Source organism: Primulina eburnea, chromosome 15, assembly GCF_022965805.1.
Source record: "Primulina eburnea isolate SZY01 chromosome 15, ASM2296580v1, whole genome shotgun sequence".
NCBI classification, from domain to species: domain Eukaryota; kingdom Viridiplantae; phylum Streptophyta; class Magnoliopsida; order Lamiales; family Gesneriaceae; genus Primulina; species Primulina eburnea.
In genome coordinates, this window is record NC_133115.1 from 812,370 (window position 1) to 834,289 (window position 21,920).

Consider the following 21,920-nt stretch of genomic DNA (forward strand, 5'->3'; position numbering starts at 1 on the left):
TTACATACGTCTATCGAGTAACCTAACAATCCATCATACTCAACTTTCTAGAAAAATCAAATTCCCCCAAAGGTATAATTCTAACTGTTAAGATCCTGGTTAAAACTTACGACACATCAAACTTAAATTCCCAAAAAAAATTCGCTAACTCAATGTTTACTCTTATAACTTAGCTAACCGATAAATTTTTACTTTAACTTTTCGTCACTTTAAATTCTTAATTTGCCCCGACGTTATATCACCAACGCTTAAATTTTCAAGACCAAGATTTATTCATCCTACAGTGTCCTTGATTGTCATTCCTTATAACATTATAATTCAGCTATTTCGAGGTTCTAATCATCTTTCTAAGCTTAAATTACCAAAAATTCTTATCATTTAAACCTTTCAATTCTCATCTCAAGAATTTTTTTTTAAATCCCGAAAATTCCACAATTACCCATGAGTTCTCAGTATTCTCAATTTCATTTTATAGATTTCTCGTATCATAAGGTTCAATAGCCTTAAGTTTATTAAACCCAAAATTAATTCCCATAACACATCTTACATTTCTATAAATACTCAAAATCCCAAGTGTTCCTCAAAAGTTCGCATTTAATCCTTAAAATTTTCGGACTCTGCAATTCGGCCCTTAAAGTTCTCAAAATTTATATTTTTGGTCTTACAAATCTAAGAAATTTGCGTTATTGTCCCCATAAAATTTTTCGATTTAACCCCATTAACCTTAAAATTCTCGAACTAAAAATTATACATCTCAAAATTTGGTAAATTCGAAAATAATCCCTTAGAATTTTATTTTTGCACTTAGATCCTCAAACTATTGGTTATTACACTTAGGTCCTTAAAATTCTCAATTCATGCAATTCGATTTTTATAACTAATCTTACATTCCCCTCAATACTTAAAATCCCAACTTATATATTTATAAACTTATAAATTTCGTCGTAGATTTCTAGTCATTATTCCTTATACAAGATTCTCAAAAATTAACTCAACATCAGAATTTAAAAAAATATCTACTTCCCGAAAGCATTCAGAATTTTCATGACTAACTTATTACCCAAAGAGTTGAACTCCAGTGCTTATTAACCAAAAATCAATGTACTCAAATCGTTATCAACATTTCGTAACGCCCAACAATCAAATTCCTACTCCATTCCAATACACAAAGCCATCATGCATAAAGTAATATAATTTCGCATTTCATTCGTAATATGCATAAAATTTTTTCTAAAGATTCAATTTCAAATCATAACGGCAGGCAAACCTGTACTTTAAAACGTATGTCATGCAAACATACAGGTGATAGAATTAAAACATGCACATGCTAAAATCATAACTTGATGCTTACTATATGAAATAATTTAAAACTTTAAAACTTACAGACCGAAGACGTGACTTCATGAGTTTCTCGAGGTCAGTAGTAGTACAACCCTTTACAAGATCATAGGCTCTGATACCAACTGTAAAGGCCCGTATTTCGTATTCATAATTTTGCGGAATTATTAAAAAATTTCTAAATAAATATTTATATTGTCTTATTTAATTAAAATAAACATGTAAATAATTTTAAATTTAAAATAACAGCGGAAACAAATATTGTTTTCAACCAACAATTTAAAAATAATCCAACGTAAACATTAACTTAAAAATAATCCAACGTATTAAAACTGAGTTTGAATAATAAAAGGTGCATAAATTAAATCATAAGGTCCTCGGGTTTACTACTTCTGTCCCAAGATCGCTCACTGGTCTTCGCCCGCGGTCTCGACCTCGTCAATACCTACAACAATCAAGTCTAGTGAGTCTAAAGACTCAACATGTATATATCGTGAATAACAAGTAAATATAACATAAAATCGCATGCATCATACAAATAAAGTATCGTAGAGCGTACGGTGAAAATCGTATCATGAATAATTATAACTACGTGCATATCTGAAAATTCATACGTAAAAGCTTTGCTCAATAGAGCTCTGTCATAACATATCATAATTTTCTGGTAGAGATAATGTTTCTAAGCAAGTGGTCCATAACATAGCGTAAGCGCCTGATCAGACTAAACCACAGTATACTGGGCGGTAGAGATCAATCACAGCCAGAGCCAATAACTTGATTTTTAACCACGGCTTAGTACCAACCCGAACCAACATTAAACCGACGTTTAACCATGATCAAATTCCTCAAACATACTGAAAAATATGCCTAATAACTGTAAAACACGAAAATAGATGAAAGGAATCCAAAAACATAAAACACTCTTTCGAGAGTCATTTTGGCATCTTTCACCGTAAATTCTCGTACGACTTCTAAACTCGACCAAATCACGAACGGCCAAAAACATGACCTTCCTAACTCATTAAGGTACTGTCCAGTCCAAGGCATGGGCTAAAAGCCAACCAAGAACTCAAACAAACACCAAAACCGAAGCTCAAAGCTGCTGGAAAAGTGCAGCAGTAGCAGTTTACTTGTTTGTGGTGAAAATCCTGAAATAAATGACTATGGGATTGAACCACCGCCCAAGGACTCTTACCAAAATCCTAAGGCATGGCTTGGACCATGGCTAAGGGCTAAAAGCCAGGCACAAACTGAGCTAACACCTAGGACAATCACAGCTCAAAACCGAGAGAGCCAATTTCTGTATAGTGTGATGTATTGCATTGTTTTGATGTCTTGTATCGTTCCAATGGCCATTTGAGCGACCATGACTCGATTTAGACATGATTGAGAGTTGTATGAACCATGGCCACAGGCTAGGAGCCAACCACAATTCATCCCACACACAAAAACCGAAATCACACTCACACAGAATCTGAAAAGGGAAAAACCGAATGACTCTTGCATTGTTGATGTAAAAATCTGATGGCTCCTTGAACCAAGCTTGTAAATACCGATTTGGTCACACCCTAGACATGTTAAGGGAGGGTTCTAACCATGGCTACAGTCCCTAGGACAGCCAAGGTTCGAACACTGCACTTAAACAACTCAATGGTAGAAACCGTGTCTCATTCTGCGCTCAAATAAAAAGTTGCTGTCATTTATGCATTTGTGTGTGTATGGATGGAAACCAATGACCCAATAACTTCCTAAGACACTCTAATTCATGCTTAGTAGCAACCATGTGAGCCTGGAAACGAGCAACCTCCTGAAATCAACAAAACTTAGTCCTGAAATTAGATAGTCTGATTTTCGGGACGTTACAAAGGTTGTGAGATTCATTCTTGATCTCATTACCCTCCACAATTTCGAAAATATGGTGGCTAGGGTAAGGATTTCTTTCTTTGTGCATAAGTTTGATGATTATTTCTAATTTACCTTGTATGCTTCCTTGTATCCATGCTTTACAACATCTAGGCATATATTCTAGGAGGATTTTCGAAAATCCTAAGCAAACGCTCGATCCTACATTATTCATTGTAAAGCTAGAAGAAACATGTTGCATCAACTTTTAGTTTTGAATTGTTCCCTTACATGTTACTCGATTTTTAAATTTAGAAGCATTCTAGAGTTTTCAAATATTATTAGATATTGAATTATAATTTTATCCCTTTCAAATTGGATAAATATACAATAAAACTCATGTAAATATTATTAAAAAAAACATTTAAATGAAATATTGGATTTGTCGATAATCAAAATAAGAAATAAACAAATTTTGATCTTTAGTGAGAAATAAGATATTTAAATAAATGCACTATCATTGTATTTTGCAACTAAAATGTCAAAAAAAGTTTCCACATATTATTTTTATATCATATTTAAAATAATTATGAATCCTAATTTTTATTATTTTGAGTTGGCATTTGTTATGAAAAATCATTGTGAATAAATTGAATTTGAAAATTCTTATATCTATGTATATTACATATTAATATATCAACCTAAGTCCATGTAATAAAAAACTACAAAATGAACTTATTCATCTTCAGGGTACACAAATTATATAGTAAAGATATATGGCAATTAAGACAATGAAGTAGAATATATGTTCACATATAACAAAATATATAGACAAGAAAAAAAATAAAAATATTTTTCTAGATATAAATATTTTTTAATAACATTTTATAGTGGGTTGGAGAAGATAAAAAAGAAAAAATATGAACTCTTTTGGGTTACACAAAAAATTAGAAATTGAAGAAGTGTTTATCATACAATGAATTCAGTTTCCAAATTAAATGTATACTATAAAGTTATATTTACCGTTCAAACTTTATAAATGCAATGAATTTTCTCAAGATAAGGGTACACAAATGATCCCGTTAAGATATTTAAACAATTAGAAAAATTAACTATATTATTTTTCTGAAGATAATACCAATATGACATTAGTAATTTGATTGTGCTAATTATAATTGTGAGTTAATATGAAATATTAAAATAAGGGTCATAAGAATCGGTAAAAAGATGATTTATTGTCAAAAATTTTATTATTATAAATTACAAATAAATGACAACATAATCAATATTTTTTTTAAAATCAATCCATCAGTACTTTTTATGTGATGATAATTGTTATAATAATTAGGGTTGAGCATTTGGTTGGTTCAGTTACCGACCGAACCGATTTAGTCATAACCGGACCGAACAGAAATATTTAGCAATAGCCAAATCGACCGAATTAATTTTCATAACCAATTAAAATCGGTTAATTCGGTTGGTGTCCGAATTAACCGATTAGTTTTTAAAAAAATTGTTATTTAACTTTAATTATATATGTAATTTTTTTGAACACTACAGTCTATACAAATGCATAAAAACATAAAATCACATACATCACAAATTTTTCTTTAGAATTAGGGCTGCTTTTAAAATTAAAAATTATATTAAAATTGATAAATAATAGTATTTATTATATCAGTTAATTCGGTTAGTCGATTTCAAAATTTTGAAAACCATAACCAAACTGAATTAACCGATATAACCAAATTTTTTTAATTTGAAAACCGAATTTCTGAAATAACTGAACCGAATTTCCGAATTGACTCGGTTCAGTCGATTAATTCAGTTTAGCCGAAATTTTGCTCACCCCTAATAATAATGTGTAGTTTATATGTTATCAAGTATAAGTGTCTAATAAATTAAAGGTGACTAAGAAAGTAAAAGCATTCAGTAGAAATTGTTGTCAATTTACATGAAAGAGAATAATAATCAAACATTGTAAATAAAAAATTACATATCATTGATTGTCAAAAAAAATTGTAATAATTGAATATTGTAATAAAATATATGCATTATTATGACAAATAACAAAAGAAAACAATATAATAAAAAAGATATGATAAAAATTTTAGTAATCCAAATCTTTCTTAAAATTAAAAAAATATTTTTTTTTCCAAATTAGTTACATATGCTAATTAACACGAATTGTCAAAATTTACAATACTATTATCATCATCTTTTGTTGAGTTAACTATTTTATTAGGGTGTGACGGGCGGTGTGCGCTCTTTCCCTTGCGGCAGGCTCGAGATACCTCTTCATAAGTTATTTTATCTAAAAAAAAATCAAATTCTAATTACTTCAACATATGCTTCATGCGTGCCACGCACGTGCGTTTTTCTAGTATACTAGTACACCGACGCACGCGTTGCGTGCTTGTATAATATTTTTTTATAATTCATTTGATTTATATTTAAATGAGGATCATAATATAACTATAAGAAATAGTGAGGGACTAAACTGTAATTTTGATAGATAAATTAAAAAATAAATGAAAAAATAAATAAAAAAAAATGATCTCAATGGGAATTGAACATTTAACCTAAACCATTAAAACAAAGACTCTAACAGCTGAACTACATATAACTTACATAAAAATTTTAACATTTCATTAATATATATAATTAATAAAACAGACCATGACACCAAAGTTAGTTACTATAAGTGCCTCACCCTTAATAGATAGTAATAGATATTATATATATATATATATCATGAAGACATATCAAACATAAGAATTTCCCCATTCCTCTAACTGATTTGCCCACTAGTCATTTCTATTACTGAGATATGAAATATTATTGAAATAATTCAGCTTGCCAGATTTCCAACTTGACTAAATTCAAGTTCAAGCTTCTCAAATCTTGCAACTTGACATCTATAGACTACACCCTTAATGAAATATGTTAGCCACACAATAATAAGTTATGTTATATTCAAAATCAATATTGCTAGCTTTTCCAAAACCCGACAATACATGAGCTAAAAATGAAAACAGTGGCATAACATCTTTGAGCTGCATTGCCAGCCCGACATGCGAATCGCCCTGAACATCATACAAGCCGATTTTTATGGCTGAACGTTGCAAGACCAAAATCTGATTCAGGTGATAGAGCAGTAAAAAAATCAGATATATCAGAATATCTACTTACTGTTATAGCTCGGACATTCAATCAAAAGATGATAACTATACCTTCCAATGCCATCGCAGCTAAGAGAGAACTTTTAGAAAGTTCCAAAAACTCCGCCGATGTTGCAAATTTACAAAGTTCAGTGAGTAACATAATTGGTCGATGGCTCATGGATCAAGTTAAAGCCCACAGTTACGTTATACCTTCAAAAGATGACATATATACCTTCCAATGCCGTGGAAGATATGGAAGAAAATAATAAAAATATAAGAATGGAATATAGTGTAGTATGAAATATACAAATATATTATAATCTCATTAAAGACTTTTGTTTGGAGGCACACAAATCCAAAATGTTATTTTACTAGTAGCCGGGTATTTCCAAATTAATGAATGGTATATGACTGATTTTGTGGTAATCTTCTCCTTCTCTTCTCAACCGCTCCAAGAAATTATTGGGCATTTCCCAAATGGTCAGCTTTGTGATGGAAGCCATGGAAATTATTCCTTGTGGAATCATCTCCAATTTTAAACATCTAAAGATTTCGAGATCCGAAAGATTTGGCATTGCCCCTTCTTCCACTCTCCATCCCTTTAAATTCCTCAATCCCCAAAGTGTAAGACTCTTGAGCTGAGGAAATCCTTTACTCCCACAAACCATTTCAGTTCCAGCAAATGCATCCCGGCCCAACCAAAGATTTCGTAGCGCCGGAAGATGTTGTAGTGTTTCCATCGGATCATCTAGAATTCTACTATTAAAAAGGCTCAAAGTATGAAGATTCTGGATTAACTGATCAGGGTCCCAAGTCGGCAATCTACTCAATCGCCCATCAATTCTCAAAGAATTAAGTGGGCAATGTGTTAACGAATGGATGACAAGTGAACCTTCCTCGGAACTCAAATCCCTCACTTCAATTTCTAATCTTGCCTCCCGAAGCTGATCCTTGAGTTTATTGATGTATTCAACAACCACAGGCAAGCTTTCAATGTCGTAAACATACCCACTAAAACTTCGGAGATTAGTTATTTTTAGGAGATTGTTGATATCAAAGATCTCGCTACTGAACCCAATCAATGTCTCCAATTCCGTTAAGCCATCGAGTCTTAGTCTTATCCCATCAATAATCTTCGTTATCATGACTGGATCCAGAAAGAGATGCCTCAATCGTCCCATCTTATTAGTTGAATTTGATAAAGCCATACGTCCTCGCGATCGCAGATCCATTGATTGTAAACATGGTAGTTTGCAGACAAATTCTGGCAGCTCCGAGACCCAGCTATCTCTTATACTCAAATGCTTGAGCATCACTAGTTTTCTCACAACATCAGGTAACTTTCGACCCTCAAATTCGCAGTTTTCCAATACCAAGACTTTGAGAGATCTGAGCAATGCGTTAGTGAATAGATTTTGGCAGATTTTTTTAACATAAAGATCTGTTCTCTGGTTGTTTAGCAATAGAAGAGATCGCAAGTTTGCATTTTTAAACTGTGCAACACTACATGCTGTATCGTCATCAACAAAACTGATAGCTAATCTTCGAATTTTTCCCTGAGGATCCTCGAAAAAGTTCTCTTCTTTTCCCTTTGTCAAGCATAGATCTCTCACCAAATCATGAAGGCGGCATGATTTTAAATTCTCAAATGTAAATTTTTCAGTCATTGATTTCACCTGAACCATGCATTTGCTTGCTAGCTCATTTAAATAACGTTCAGCAACATCCCAAAGAGTTTCCTTTCGCCCTTTATCATCTGATGAAATCAATCCTTCTGCCATCCATATCAAATAAACATCTTCCACATTTATATCCTCGTCCTCTGGAAAACATCCTAAATACAGAAAACATAACTTTAGGTAGTAAGGCAATACATCGTAACTCAGTTTAGTACATGTACTACCCTTTTATCATTGGCGTCAACACCCTTCCCATGCTTCAGGTGTGAATCTATATTCTCGAGAACCTTTTTCCAGTCCCCTAAATATCGTTGTCCTCGCAATATTCCACCAATAACGGATACCGCTAGGGGTAGACACCCACATTTGCGTATCAATTCCCTTCCTATAGCTTCAAAATGTTTCGAGTTGGATGTAGATGAGCCTGTGTGCACAATTGGCAAACATAAATCAATATCCATCTTGATGACATCAGTATATACACAACAATAAACAAAGAATAGGTTCCATAAAAAGATTCATTGGATTGGATCCCTTGAAATTATAATTGTAATAATTTGACAACATCAAATTAACTTGACTTGATGGTCATAGATATTGAAAGCGGACCGGTTACGGTGGCCGGAAACGCAACGGAAGCACAAAAATCGAATTTTTGACATAAGAATTTCGGCCACCCCATAGGACTTGTGCAATATTTACAAAAACATTAACATACATAGGATGTAAGAAAGATTACCTATCAATCACAAGGATTGATGTTTGGCTCCAACTTTGTTGTCAAACAACAAAGCTCTTGAATGGAAGATGAATCTACAAGCTCCTCCTCCAAATCCTTGAAACTTTCCTTCAAATTAAGCCCACCACTAACTAGGGAAATCCCCTCACAATTTGCACTAGAAAAATGTGAGGATTTTTCAAAGAGAAGTGTGTTTATTCCTCAACAACTTGAAGAACAAAATGAAGAAGAAAATATGGAGAGAATGAGAGAGCAATTTTCGGCCATGCTCACTTGGGAGGGAAGGAAGAATGAATTCAATTCCATGCCTTGGTGTTGCAAAAAGCAAAAGTGAAAAGTAGCATGCCATGCCATTATTTTATTCAAAAGTAATCTCCAACCCTTCACCTCCCATGCATGCATACTATATAGTTTTTAATCAAATTAAAAACTTTGGACTAAATTTAAATATCTCAAACACATTTGAGACTATTTAAACATTACTTGAATTTACTCAAGTCCCACTAGTTTAAATAATTATTTTAATTGAGCTCTACAAGACTCAATATTATTTAATTAATCCAACACTTGAACTAAATTAATTATCTGGGCTCTACAAGGCCCACTAGTGTTTAATTAATTCAACACTTGAATTAATTTAATTTAGTCCATTATAATGTTTATGAAAATCACAATTTTCAAATACATTATTCTCTTGGCCAAATTTTAATTTAGGAACACTTCCATAAATCAAAATTTACATTTCTCTCATAGAAGTCATACTTCTAATTTTCCTTACGCTTATAAACTCCTTTATAAGCCGTTCAACACATTGAACTATTTTACTTCTCATCGGGATTTACAAAGCTAGTACTTGTGTGGCCCTCAATGGTTCATTGATACAACTAGCCGTGGGTTCACATCTCCATGTGATTCGGACTAAACATGTCCTTATTCGAGCATACCCCAATTGCTCCATTCTTACTTATCAACTTCTTGATAGTAAGAACGTCAGAACTCAAGTCTGATAGTACCCAACCAATCACGTTAAACGCCTAGCAGCATCGCTTACGTGATTCCCTAGGTATCACATGATAGTGCCTGCAAGAACCATTCAATTATGGTTAGCGTACAGTACGGTCCCTTCAACTCATATATCCCGATCGATTCGACAACCATTGGTTTATCGAGAGTTGTCAATGAATCGATACTATGTGTCATGTCGTAGTTGCATCGATGGTGTAATCTATGAAACACCTTTCATAATTACAACCATACTCTGGCCAGAGATTTCAACCTACATACACATGATAACACATAGGATATCCATACCCGAAGGTAAGCGGTGAATCCCCGACTACAATGCATCGACTCCTATGTGTTTCGACAGAACACCCAACCTTGCCACCTGATGACCCCATGAGAGTCGGTAAACAAGTCAAAGTGTAATTCTAGCACATAGAGTCTCAATGTTGTCCCGGGTCATAAGGACTAATTCTGTACAACCATAAACTAGGACTTTTCCACTCGATAAGTGAGAACCACTTGGAAAGTCCTTTTATGGAGGGTTGTTCAGTGCACTCTACAAGGAGCACCTATCTGCACGTTCGGACATCACAATGTCCCCTACCAATGAAACATGGTACTCACATCGCAGATACTAGTCTCTAACTCGAGCGGCCTATATCCTTCTTAGTGGCGGCTGAATCGACTAGGAACCGTTTAGAATATACAGTATTACAAATATGAGTTTCATGATACTCATCATATGAGCATCTCATATTCTTTCTACTATTTGTATATTCAAGGGCTTTATCTATGCAGCTAGCATGGGTATACAGATAAAGATGTGCCAAAGTAATAAGTTCAAATATTATTAAAATAAAGACTGCTTATACATAGAGTTTCATTGTGAACACTCGGCCAACACTTGGCTCGACGGGCACCTACTCTAACAGATATCACATTAATCTTGAGGTGATAATGAACTTCGATAACTTCCCAACAGGTGACAGCAGATTGTTGGTCAATATCTTGTGCAGGTTTCGGGAATTTAAGTGAAATATTCTTAATATGGTCAACCAACGAAATGAAACTAACCTTCAGAATCATGGATGGGAAGAGCTATCTTTTGAAGCAGATCCCAGCTTTCATCCTCCGTCAAGCACTCAAGTTTGTAGACAAATTCTGTGTCTGCAATCCTTTGATTTCGAGTGGTAAGCAAAATTTTGGAATTCGATTCTGCTAGTGGAAATGCATTCTTTAAGATATCCCAATGATCAATTTCCCATATATCGTCAAGAACCACCAGACACTTCTTCACTTTCTGTATATCGTATAGTTCTCTCACCAATTCATCTTCCCCCATTCCCATTACTCGTTCATTGTTTTCTCCTGGAAGAAGTTGCTTCAATATTTCCTTGAAAATAGCTTTTGCCTGGAGTTTCTGCGTAATGCAAACCCAAGCATGAGCTTCAAAACCGAACTTGTGTTGGTAAATTTTTCTGGCAAGAGTCGTCTTCCCCAAACCACCCATCCCGCATATAGAAATCACTCGACATGACCTATCATCCTTTTGCATACGTGATACAAGAAGATCTATGTCATTCTTCATCCCAACGAAGTGCTCTTCAATTCCATGACCGTATGTCTGCCTCAGCAATCGTTGATCGTCATTGCACTGGAAACTTTACGATCCCTCCCCACTACTTATAAACTCCAATTTTTTGGTGAGTTCAGCCATGCGAAACGTAATATCTGCAGTCTCCTTCCCTATCTTGTGAAGAGCCAAACACTCACCCAATATGCAAGCGAATCTTCTGAGCCTTTTTTTCAAGTTCTTGGCTCCTCTTTTTGATGTAACTTCAACGGCATATTTTTCAAGAACATCCCCAGCCCTTGTTGCCAGATCTATAAGTTCTAAGACCCAACCACGCACGATGTCAGAGTTGTATCTGTCCCGCCGCTTGTCGGCATCCTTCAAGAAACTGCGCATCGCTTGAAACTCCCTTCCGACATCCTCAACCTGACCTTCCACACCTGATAAAAACCTTCACTTCATCAATCAATAGGTCACGCAACGTTTCCAAAGCCATTGTCGCAGTAGCATCAACCATCTTTTAGCCAAGAATGTTATGGAAGAAGATGGTATATGGCGTCAACTAAATAAATGTTCCTGCCAATTGCTTTCTAAGTCAAATTAAAATAATCAGTCCATACATTACTGAACATGATCCAAAAGAATCTTTTGTATAAAATACGATAAAAGGCTAGCCGGCCCATATTTCTTATCGATCTGCAAAACATTGTTTAACTTATTAAAAAATTTATCGCTAAATGAATGAAAGATGATGTACATCTAGTAAAACATCAATGAATTAATATTTGTTGAGATCGTCAAATTTTATTGAGACCATGAAAATTCGTGTAAATATGTATTTATAAAAATATAGAAACTCGGTTTGAGAACAAATGTGACACCAAATTTTTTGTATGTAATGAGAAAAATTAGAGATAAAATTCAACTAGATTTTAATTTCAAGAAAAAAAAAACATGGAATCATATTTTACTAAATTGTTCTGTTTATATTTGTAATTTAGAGGATTATTGGTTTTTGATATTGACGGAACCTTAAATTTATATAAGAATAAAAATCATTATTTATTATTTTATAAAAAAAATTTAATTTAACATATGAGAAAAATTAATATTTTAAAATATTATTAATTTATAAAGTGTCACTATAATATGACTGGGTATTTAATTTATGTCTGAACAATCATTTAAATTATTAGGCTAATATTATAAGGGTCGATTATCGACCTGATGGTCCATAATTATTTTACATGCGAAGTTCATATATTTTTCCAGTGAACGACACAAGTAATCCGAGACGATCCATAGCTTTAATTGGATTTAGAGTTATCTCCAATGGAGCTCTTGTCAAAGCTGTTGGGAGCCCGAATCATTAAACAATAATTAATTAATTGATATTAAAATATATTATATATTTTTTATGTATAATTATTTTTTAAAAACATATAATAAAAATTAGTTAACTTTAAAAAAAAAACATATAATAATCAGATACTGGTTTATCTGATTTATTCTGAAAATTTTAAATTGACAAAAATAGTAAATATAAATATTATAAGTATAGATGATTTGAAAATAACAATTTTTTGAGTAGCCATATATCTTTTATAATAATGAAATATAGAGTAGTATGAAATATACAAAGATATTATCAGTCATTTTATTTTTAAAGGTCTATAATACCCTTTTTGTTTGGAAGCCACAAATCCAAAATGCTCTGTATACAACAACATGAGGGTAGATAATGTCAATTTTCATGCAGCAAACAGACAACTAGTCGTCGGATATTCCCAAATCAATGCATGGAATATGACTGACTTTGTGGTATTCTTCTCCTTCTCTTCCCAAACGCTCCATGAAATTACTGGGCATTCCTGTGATCCTCAGGTTTGTGATGGAAGCCATGAAAACTATTCCTTCCGGAATCATCTTCAATCTTTTGCAACTATGGATCCAGAGATCCGAAAGATTTGGCATTGCCCCTTCTTCCACTCTCCATCCCTCCAAGTTGCTCAAAAACGCAAGTGTAAGACTCTTGAGCTGATGAAATCCTTTACTCTCACAAGCCATTTTTGTGCCAGCATATGATTTCCACCCCAACCAAAGACTTCGTAGCGTGGGAAGATGTTGTAGTTTTTCCATAGGATCTTCCCCAACTTCACTACTGTCAAGGATCAAAGTATGAAGATTCTGGAGTGACTGAGGGTCCCAAGTCGGCCATCTCCTCAAACGCCCATCAATCCTCAAATAATTGAGAGGGCAATGCATTAATGAATCAATGACAAGTGAACCTTCTTCCGAACTCAAATCCGTCACATAAATTTCTAATCTTGCCTCCCGAAGCTGATCCTTGAGTTTAGTCATGTGATCAACAACCACGGACAAGCTTTCTATATCATCAACATACCCACCAAAACGTCGGAGATTGGATAATTTGAGGAGATGGTTAGTATCAAAGAACAGACTACTGAACCCAATCAATGTCTCCAATTCCGTTAAGCCATCGAGTCTTAGTCTCGCACCATCAATCTTCTTTGTTCCTACCGGATTCAAAAAGAGATGCCTCAATCGTCCCATCTTGTCAATCGAATTTGGTAAAGTATTATTTTCTTTCACTCGCAAATCCAATGATTGTAAACATGGTAGTTTGCAGACAAATTCGGGTACCTCCAGGACATAGCTATGTTTGATACTCAAATGCTTGAGCATCACTAGTTTTCTGACAACGTGAGGTAACTTTTCATCCTCAAATTTGCAGTATTCCAATGCCAAGACTTTGAGAGATCTGAGCAATGCGTTGCTGAGTAGATTTTTCCAGATGTTAGTAATATCATAAAGATCTTTTCCATGGTTGTTTAGCAATAGAAGAGATCTCAAGTTTGCATTTTTAAACTCGGCAACACTACATGCGTCTTCATTGCCCAAATTGATTGTTAATCTTCGAATTTTTCCTTGAGAATCCTCAGAAAACTTCTCTTCTTTTCCCTTTGACAAACATAGATCTCTCATTAAATCATGAAGGCGGCATGATTTAAAACTCTCAAGTGTATATTCATCAGTCATTAATTTCACCTGAATCATGCATTTGTTTGCTAGCTCATTTAAATAACGTTCCGCAACATCCCAAAGAGTTTCTCTTCGCCCTTTATCGTCTGATGAAATCAACCCTTCTGCCATCCATATCAAATAAACATCTTCCACACGTATATCCTTGTCTTCTGGAAAACAACCTAAATACAGAAAACACAATTTTAGGTAGTAAGGCAGTACGTTGTAACTCAAGTTTAGTACATGTTCCACCCTTTTATCATTGGCGTCAACGCCCTTCCCATGCTTCAGGTGCGAATCTATATTCTCGAGAACCTTTTTCCAGTCCCCTAAATATCGTTCTCCTCGCAAAATTCCACCAATAATGGATACCGCTAGGGGTAGACACCCACATTTGCGTACCAATTCCCTCCCTGTAGCTTCAAAATGTTTCGAGTTGGCTATAGATGACCCTGTGTGCACAATTGGCAAACATAAATAAATCTCCATCTTGGTGACATTAGTATATACACAACAATAAACAAATAATAGGTTCCACAAATCTTTACATATAGCTTATAAAATACGTACAATAAGGTTAACTGATCTTCCATGATTCCATATTCTTAAATTATTTGTGCTGATAAGATCGTTTTCATTTTATTGAAGTCTTTCTTGGATTAAAGATTCATTGGATTCGACTACTTGAAATTATAATTGTAATAATTTGACCAATGAAATTAATTTGACTTGATTTTCATAGATATCACCTTAATCTTGCAAGAAATATCACCTTAATCAATTGAGCAAACAATGAGCTTTGAATACAAACTTCAATTCTTTTAAACAACGATGGGTAAGATCAGTGTCAATAGGACCGAATATTTTTGTTAATCAACCTTGTAATTAACCTTTTCAAGGAAATTAGGACATTGGATTCTTGAGTTAAATGAGAAATATATTGCAAATCCTTGTATTGGAAATTTTATACATTGGAAATATGTGGTATCAAGTCAATAATATTTACCCGAAGGCATGTATATTTTCAAAAATTGGGAAAGGAATTTACAAAAATTGGAATACCATACAAGTTTAGAGGAATTAAGGCATAAGGATTGCAAGCAAATTTTCAAAATCTAGGTAGAATATATGGCAAGCTTTGGGAGATATCATGCAAGGTTTAGAAGAAGGAATACATGGACCTTGCCAAATTCGAAATTCCCCTATAACTTTGCCTAGATATGGTGTGCTTGAATATTGAATGTAGGCAACTTGAGCTAGAAGAATGGAAGAAATCCTTGTACCACATTTTCGAGCAAATCAAGGGTAGGATTAGGAAATTAGGAACTTAAATTAAGTAGAAAATCATCAGCCAAGGAATGGTAGGGTTGTATTGTGAGATTTGATACAATTTTGGGCATGATTGGACTACCTTATTTAACTCAATCATCCTCCCCTATAAATAGTCCAGCATCCCTGGGATTCACTACACCTAAAATTTGAAATCCCTTCCTGCAAGTTTCGAATTTCTAGCAGCTTCTCCCTAGCCAAAACTCTGCTAAAAAATCATCCCAAAGTTAGCCTAGAAATCGAGCCGAAGTGCTGCCCGAACAAAGAGCAAGAAGCGTTCCAATCCACGAAGCCGTGCACCTACGTTTTTAGCATTCCAATATATTGTAAGCGGACTTGTTTTAAAGATTAAATTTCGTTTTGAGGAGAAGTGACAGGAGAGGAGAGAAGACGGAGACGTGAACAGTGAGAGAGAATAAGAGAGAGTTAGAGGAGAGAGAAGAAATGAGGGAGAAGGAAGAGAACAGAACATAGCAGAAAGGAGGGCAGAGAAGTGGAATAAGTGAACAGCAGAGAAGGAAGAGAACAGGGAATACGTGGAAGAAGTGAAAAGAAGTCCACAATGAAAACATCAACATGGAGGAAGACAGAGATAGGAACACGAGGAATTCCTCAACACACGCCACAAATCACTGAGAATTCCTTTCACTCATTCTTAACTTTGTTTTCTCCTATTAACTTAAATATGTGTTTTCACCTTTGTTTTGATTTTATGAAATAATTCTCTTTAGACTAAGACCATGATAAGACCAAACAATACTTTATTTGATATTTGTTTTATTTTCATTATATTATTTTTCTAGATTTTAATTATTGATTGATGTTAGTTTAATATTTCTTGTTAATAGCATGATCAACTATTTACATGTCTGTTGATTAATCACGAATCGGAAGAAGATTGATTAAATATAGCAACAAAAACGTCATCAACACATGGTTAAACTGACTAGAAATAATATTCGATTTCAGTGTGCGGTTTTAGGTGAAAACTGAAATTTCACGAAGATTTAATGCATTTAGATCTAATTAAATTCCATTATAAATAATTGTACTGTTAGATTTAAATATGTTATTAACTCGAGAAATTGTTTAATGAATAAATTTGGGGATTTCACCGTGATTGTCAAGAATTAAATAATTAATTGAATTTTAACGCGTGTTAACATAGTAGACTTTGTTACCGTGGTGTGTCTTAGTTATATAATTCTCTTTAGACTAAGACCATGATAAGGCCAAACAATACTTTATTTGATATTTGTTTTATTTTCATTATATTATTTTTCTAGATTTTAATTATTGATTGATGTTAGTTTAATATTTCTTGTTAATAGCATGATCAACTATTTACATGTCTGTTGATTAATCACGAATCGGAAGAAGATTGATTAAATATAGCAACAAAAACGTCATCAACACATGGTTAAACTGACTAGAAATAATATTCGATTTCAGTGTGCGGTTTTAGGTGAAAACTGAAATTTCACGAAGATTTAATGCATTTAGATCTAATTAAATTCCATTATAAATAATTGTACTATTAGATTTAAATATGTTATTAACTCGAGAATTTGTTTAATGAATAAATTTGGGGATCACCATGATTGTCAAGAATTAAATAATTAATTGAATTTTAACGCGTGTTAACATAGTAGACTTTGTTACCGTTGTGTGTCTTAGTTATTTATTCGAATTTGAATCCCTCCTTGATATTTGAATCTCTCGTTTTTAGTTGTAATTATTTTGTTTAATAATTTAGATTAATAATCCATATATATCATCTTTTATTTATGTTGTTTAGCTTAAGTTAAGTAATGTAAATTCTAGTAATTAAATATTAGTCTCTTTGGAATCGATACTTGGACTTATCATCAATTACTGTAACTTGACATAGTCCGCTTGTTAGATTCATTCCCAACGGAAATCGTCGGTCAATTGTCCATTTAGTTTGATAGTTCTTGATAAATTGTTAGATGTGTGTATGTGGTTTACTGAACTTATTGACTACAGAATTTCTCGGAATACTGAATTTTAATATAATTGAAGAATTTTTTAATGCAAGCACATCACTAAAACTTAAATGTTTCAACGGATTAGTAAAACACATTTCAATGATAATATATAATCTTTTTGTGTTAGATTAATTATCGATTCATGTCTTGTTGTGAGATGTTTGGTTCATTGTTTTCATAACTGGAATGAACCGAAACCGGCCTTTTCAACTTGATCGACCATGAAGTGGTCACAGGTCCGGTCCGAAACACCTTAAAAATCATTTTAACAGTCAAAACAGTCGAAACAGATGAAAAATTGGTTGAAACGGCTATGAACCAAAAAACCGATTCAAACATTTTTTCGTTTTTAAATTTTTTTTGAAAAAAATTTAAATTTAATCATTTTTATATATATACATGAATATTTTGGCTTCGCTAAAACATTATTTTAGTAATAATATAATTTATATATATATATATATATATATATATATATATATAAATATATATATATATATATATATAAATATATATATATTCTCGATTTTTGAATATATGTATATAATTATTTAGTTATAAAACTTTGGTATAGTTAATATATTTTTTCTATATATATACATCTTACACTATGTTTAGATTTTAAATTTGGATAACTATTTTTTTTTTTGTTATTTATATACATATTTATAATTTAAAATATATTATTTATGATATGATATTATTATTTTATATAATATAATGGTTTTTCAGTCCGATTAGTTGAATCGTGTTTCAAGCTAAACCAGTTCGATCATCGGTTCAATTATAAAAACATTGGTTTGGTGTATAGAAAATAGCCTTAATTTCATAAAATAACGTTCTTATCCCAAAATTTCGAACTATTTTGGCCAAGATTACTTGCTTGGATTTCAGCAACTTAAATGAGCTAGAAAAAGATAAAAAGTTAAGTATTGATCAACCAAAGAATGAAACTAACCTTGAGAATCATGGGTGGGAAGAGCTATCTTTTGAAGCAGATCCCAGCTTTCATCCTCCGTCAAGCACTCTAGTTCGTAGACAAATTCTGTGTCTGCAATCATTTGATTTCGAGTGGTGAGCAAAATTTTGGAATTCGATTCTGCTAGCGGAAATGCGTTCTTTAAGATATTCCAATGATCGATTTCCCATATATCGTCAAGAACAACCAGACATTTTTTCGCTTTTTGTATATCGTATAGTTCTTCCACCAACTCAGCTTCCCCCATTCTCATTACTCGTTCGTTGTTTTCTCCTTGAAGAAGTTGCCTCAATATTTCCTGGAAAATAGCTTTTGCTTGAAGTTTCTGCGTAATGCAAACCCAAGCACGAGCTTTCAAAATCGAATTTGTGTTGATAAATTTTTCTGGCAAGAGTCGTTTTCCCCAAACCACCCATCCCACATATAGAAATCACTCGATATGCCCTATCATCGTTTTGCATACGCGAGACGAGGAGATCTATGTCCTTCTTCATCCCAACGAAGTGCTCTTCAATTCCATGACCGTATGTCTGCCTCAGCAATTGTTGATCGTCATTGCAGTTGAAACTTGACGATCCCTCCCCACTACTTATAGACTCCAATTTGTTGGTGAGTTCAGCCATGCGAGACATAACATATGCAGTCTCCTTCCCTATCTCGTGAAGAGCCAAACACTCACCCAATATGCAAGTGAATCTTTTGAGCCTTTTTTTCAATTTCTTGTCACCTCTTTTTGATGTAACTTCAACAGCATATTTTTCAAGAACATCCTCAGCCCTTGTTGCCAGATCTATAAGTTCCATGACCCAACCACGCACAATGTCAGAGTTGTATATGTCCCGCCTTTTGTCGGCATCCTTCAAGAAACGGCGCATCGTTTGAAACTCCCTTCCGACATCCTCAACCTGACTTTCGACACCTGATAAAAACTTCACTTCTTCGATCAATAGATCACGCAGCGTTTCCAAAGCCATTGTTGCAGCAGCATCAACCATCTTTTGGTCAAGAATTTTTTGGAAGAAGATGGTTTATCGTGTGGGTTTGGAGGAAAAATTTTAATATTTAACCTTGTTTTGACATTGAGTTTTATAAATGTCCATTCGTGGTACTGACTTCCATTTCTAAATTCACGTATAGTACGTCGTTTTTTAATATTTTTATGTTGATACGTGAAAGGATCCACGATAATAAAATATAAATTTACATGAAAAGAGAGGATTTATTTAATTTCAAATAATTTTAAATTCTTAAAAATTATTTTTAAAATTTATGCTCGACAAGAATGAAGGCGAAGGTTCAACAACCATTTAAATTTTTAGGCTGATCAATTAATTACTCGAGCAATGAGATGATATTATAAGTGTAGTAACACATAGTAGATGCAATGGCCTAAAATTATTGAACAAGTCTCTTCTGTTAGAGTCTCACGAGTCACGAATTTTTTGCCGTGAGACGGGTTGACCTGATCCATAACTATCATGAATAGTAATTTATTTTTATATATATAAAGTAATATTTTTTCATGAATAGAGTCCAAATGTAAAACCGTCTAGTTTTTTTTATAATTATTTTACATGTTAGAGTAGACCTCCTATGGAACAACAATTTTGCATATTTTTAATAGTCAATGCACTCGTACCAAACCAAAATAATGGAAAATATTTTTAACTCCTCCTATGCGTGAAAGGCTTGCATATTGACATCATCATATTCACGATATACTTTTATAAATGGTATACATGATCGTTTAAACGAGGCATACATATTTTTTTAAAAAATTTGTTGATTCGATAAATATCATGTATAAAAATACATCGAAAATAACATTTACAATATAGAATTGAATGAGTATTAGATAAACATCGTATATAAAAATACATCGAAAATAACATTTACAATATACAATTGAATGAGTCTCAGAGTTGGGGTATGTGCCGTCGGCTTTTTTTAAAAAATATTATATTTTTAAGACTTAGTTATTAAAATATTGCAGAATTGGAAAGGTTGTAAAAATGTAACAATCCGGAACTTGAAACCCCGGATTCATAATTAAAAAAAAATGAATTTGTGTGTCACGGATTCATTTGAATCCGTGGCAAAAAAGAATTATTGTGTCTGAATCCGGGACAGTCTATCCCGGATTCAGAATCCGGTACAGTCTATGCCGGATACATTGAAATTCTTCGATTTCTTCCGGAAGCAGATGATTAATTGCACCGAGTATTTGATATTGTTTTTTCGATCTTCGGCGCAATTATTAATCAAAACTCTTCGGCACAAATATTCTTTCGTCAAAATCCTTCGACACAAATTCGACATTCTCCTACACAATTATATGTTTTTTTCGTTCCGTTGTTTTTTTTTTTGTTAGTAATAATTTTTAGAAATCGTGACTCTTGTCCCTTTATAAATTGCGTCGATCGTATGATTATTAGAATTTCTAATTTGATTTGATGAAATTCTATCGAATAACAAAATTTTATAGATTTGCGTCGAGTCTCAGTAATTCAGAAGTTGATTTGGGAGAATTGTGCTGAGTTTCAAAATTTGGGACAAGTGCGCCGAGTATCAGTCGAATTTTTTTTTTATATTTGATATTTTTGTGTAATATTTCTGATAATGTTTATAGTTTATTACAGATATTGAACATCGGTCGCTGATTCATTTACAAATTGCGTACATCCATCTACATTTGAAAAGGTAATTTAAATAATTTCTTAGATTTTAATTGTATTATTTGTGTTTTGTTAATGTAATTAAAGAAAAATTTGGTTTCTTGTATAATAATAATAATAATAATAATTATTATTATTATTATTATTATTATTATTAATTTAATACATGTACTGTCATTCTGTCAAGGCGTGCAACTTTGATATAATTATAAAGAGTCATTTATATTATTATTATTTTTTTAAAAGGGTAAATACACGTAACGCTTGGTAAATCGGCGTGATACATTAATTTTACAATTGATTTTTTTCTCAATTTATTTTATTACATTAAAAGAATTAAAACACTAAACAAGTGACAAAACTTTTAATTTAAATCATTCTCGTATTTAAATAATAAAATATAATTACATTTAAAATAAGAATTTTGAAAAAAAATTTCCATTACTATTATTTTATTACTTGTACTCATAATAGTAATTTTTAATAATAAATTATTAGTGTGATAAATTATTAGATATATGATTTATCAATTAATTAAATTGT

The 21,920-nt window shown here is 32.8% G+C and overlaps 2 protein-coding genes across 4 annotated transcripts in view; both read right to left on the bottom strand.

Moving 5' to 3' along the window:
• Positions 1-11,805, bottom strand: part of LOC140813615 (probable disease resistance protein RF45) — a 93,973-nt gene extending 82,168 nt beyond the window's left edge. The window contains exons 1-2 of one of the 3 annotated variants that reach the window (XM_073172205.1): positions 10,842-10,979; positions 6,098-8,447 (exon numbers count right to left, since the gene is read on the bottom strand). In XM_073172205.1, coding sequence (XP_073028306.1) covers positions 6,716-8,125 — 1,410 coding nt within the window. In that variant the 5' untranslated portion in view covers positions 8,126-8,447; positions 10,842-10,979 and the 3' untranslated portion in view covers positions 6,098-6,715. Of the gene's footprint in view, positions 1-6,097; positions 8,448-10,841 lie in introns of those variants that run through there. The other 2 variants (XM_073172206.1, XM_073172207.1) reach the window with 2 other exon arrangements.
• A 1,223-nt stretch (positions 11,806-13,028) lies between these two features.
• On the bottom strand, positions 13,029-19,786 carry LOC140813616 (probable disease resistance protein RXW24L). The gene is given in 3 exon segments (XM_073172208.1): positions 13,029-14,837; positions 18,682-19,081; positions 19,083-19,786. Coding segments are annotated over 3 exon segments (2,742 nt in total). The 5' UTR covers positions 19,698-19,786; the 3' UTR covers positions 13,029-13,110.
• Positions 19,787-21,920: the final 2,134 nt, after the last annotated feature.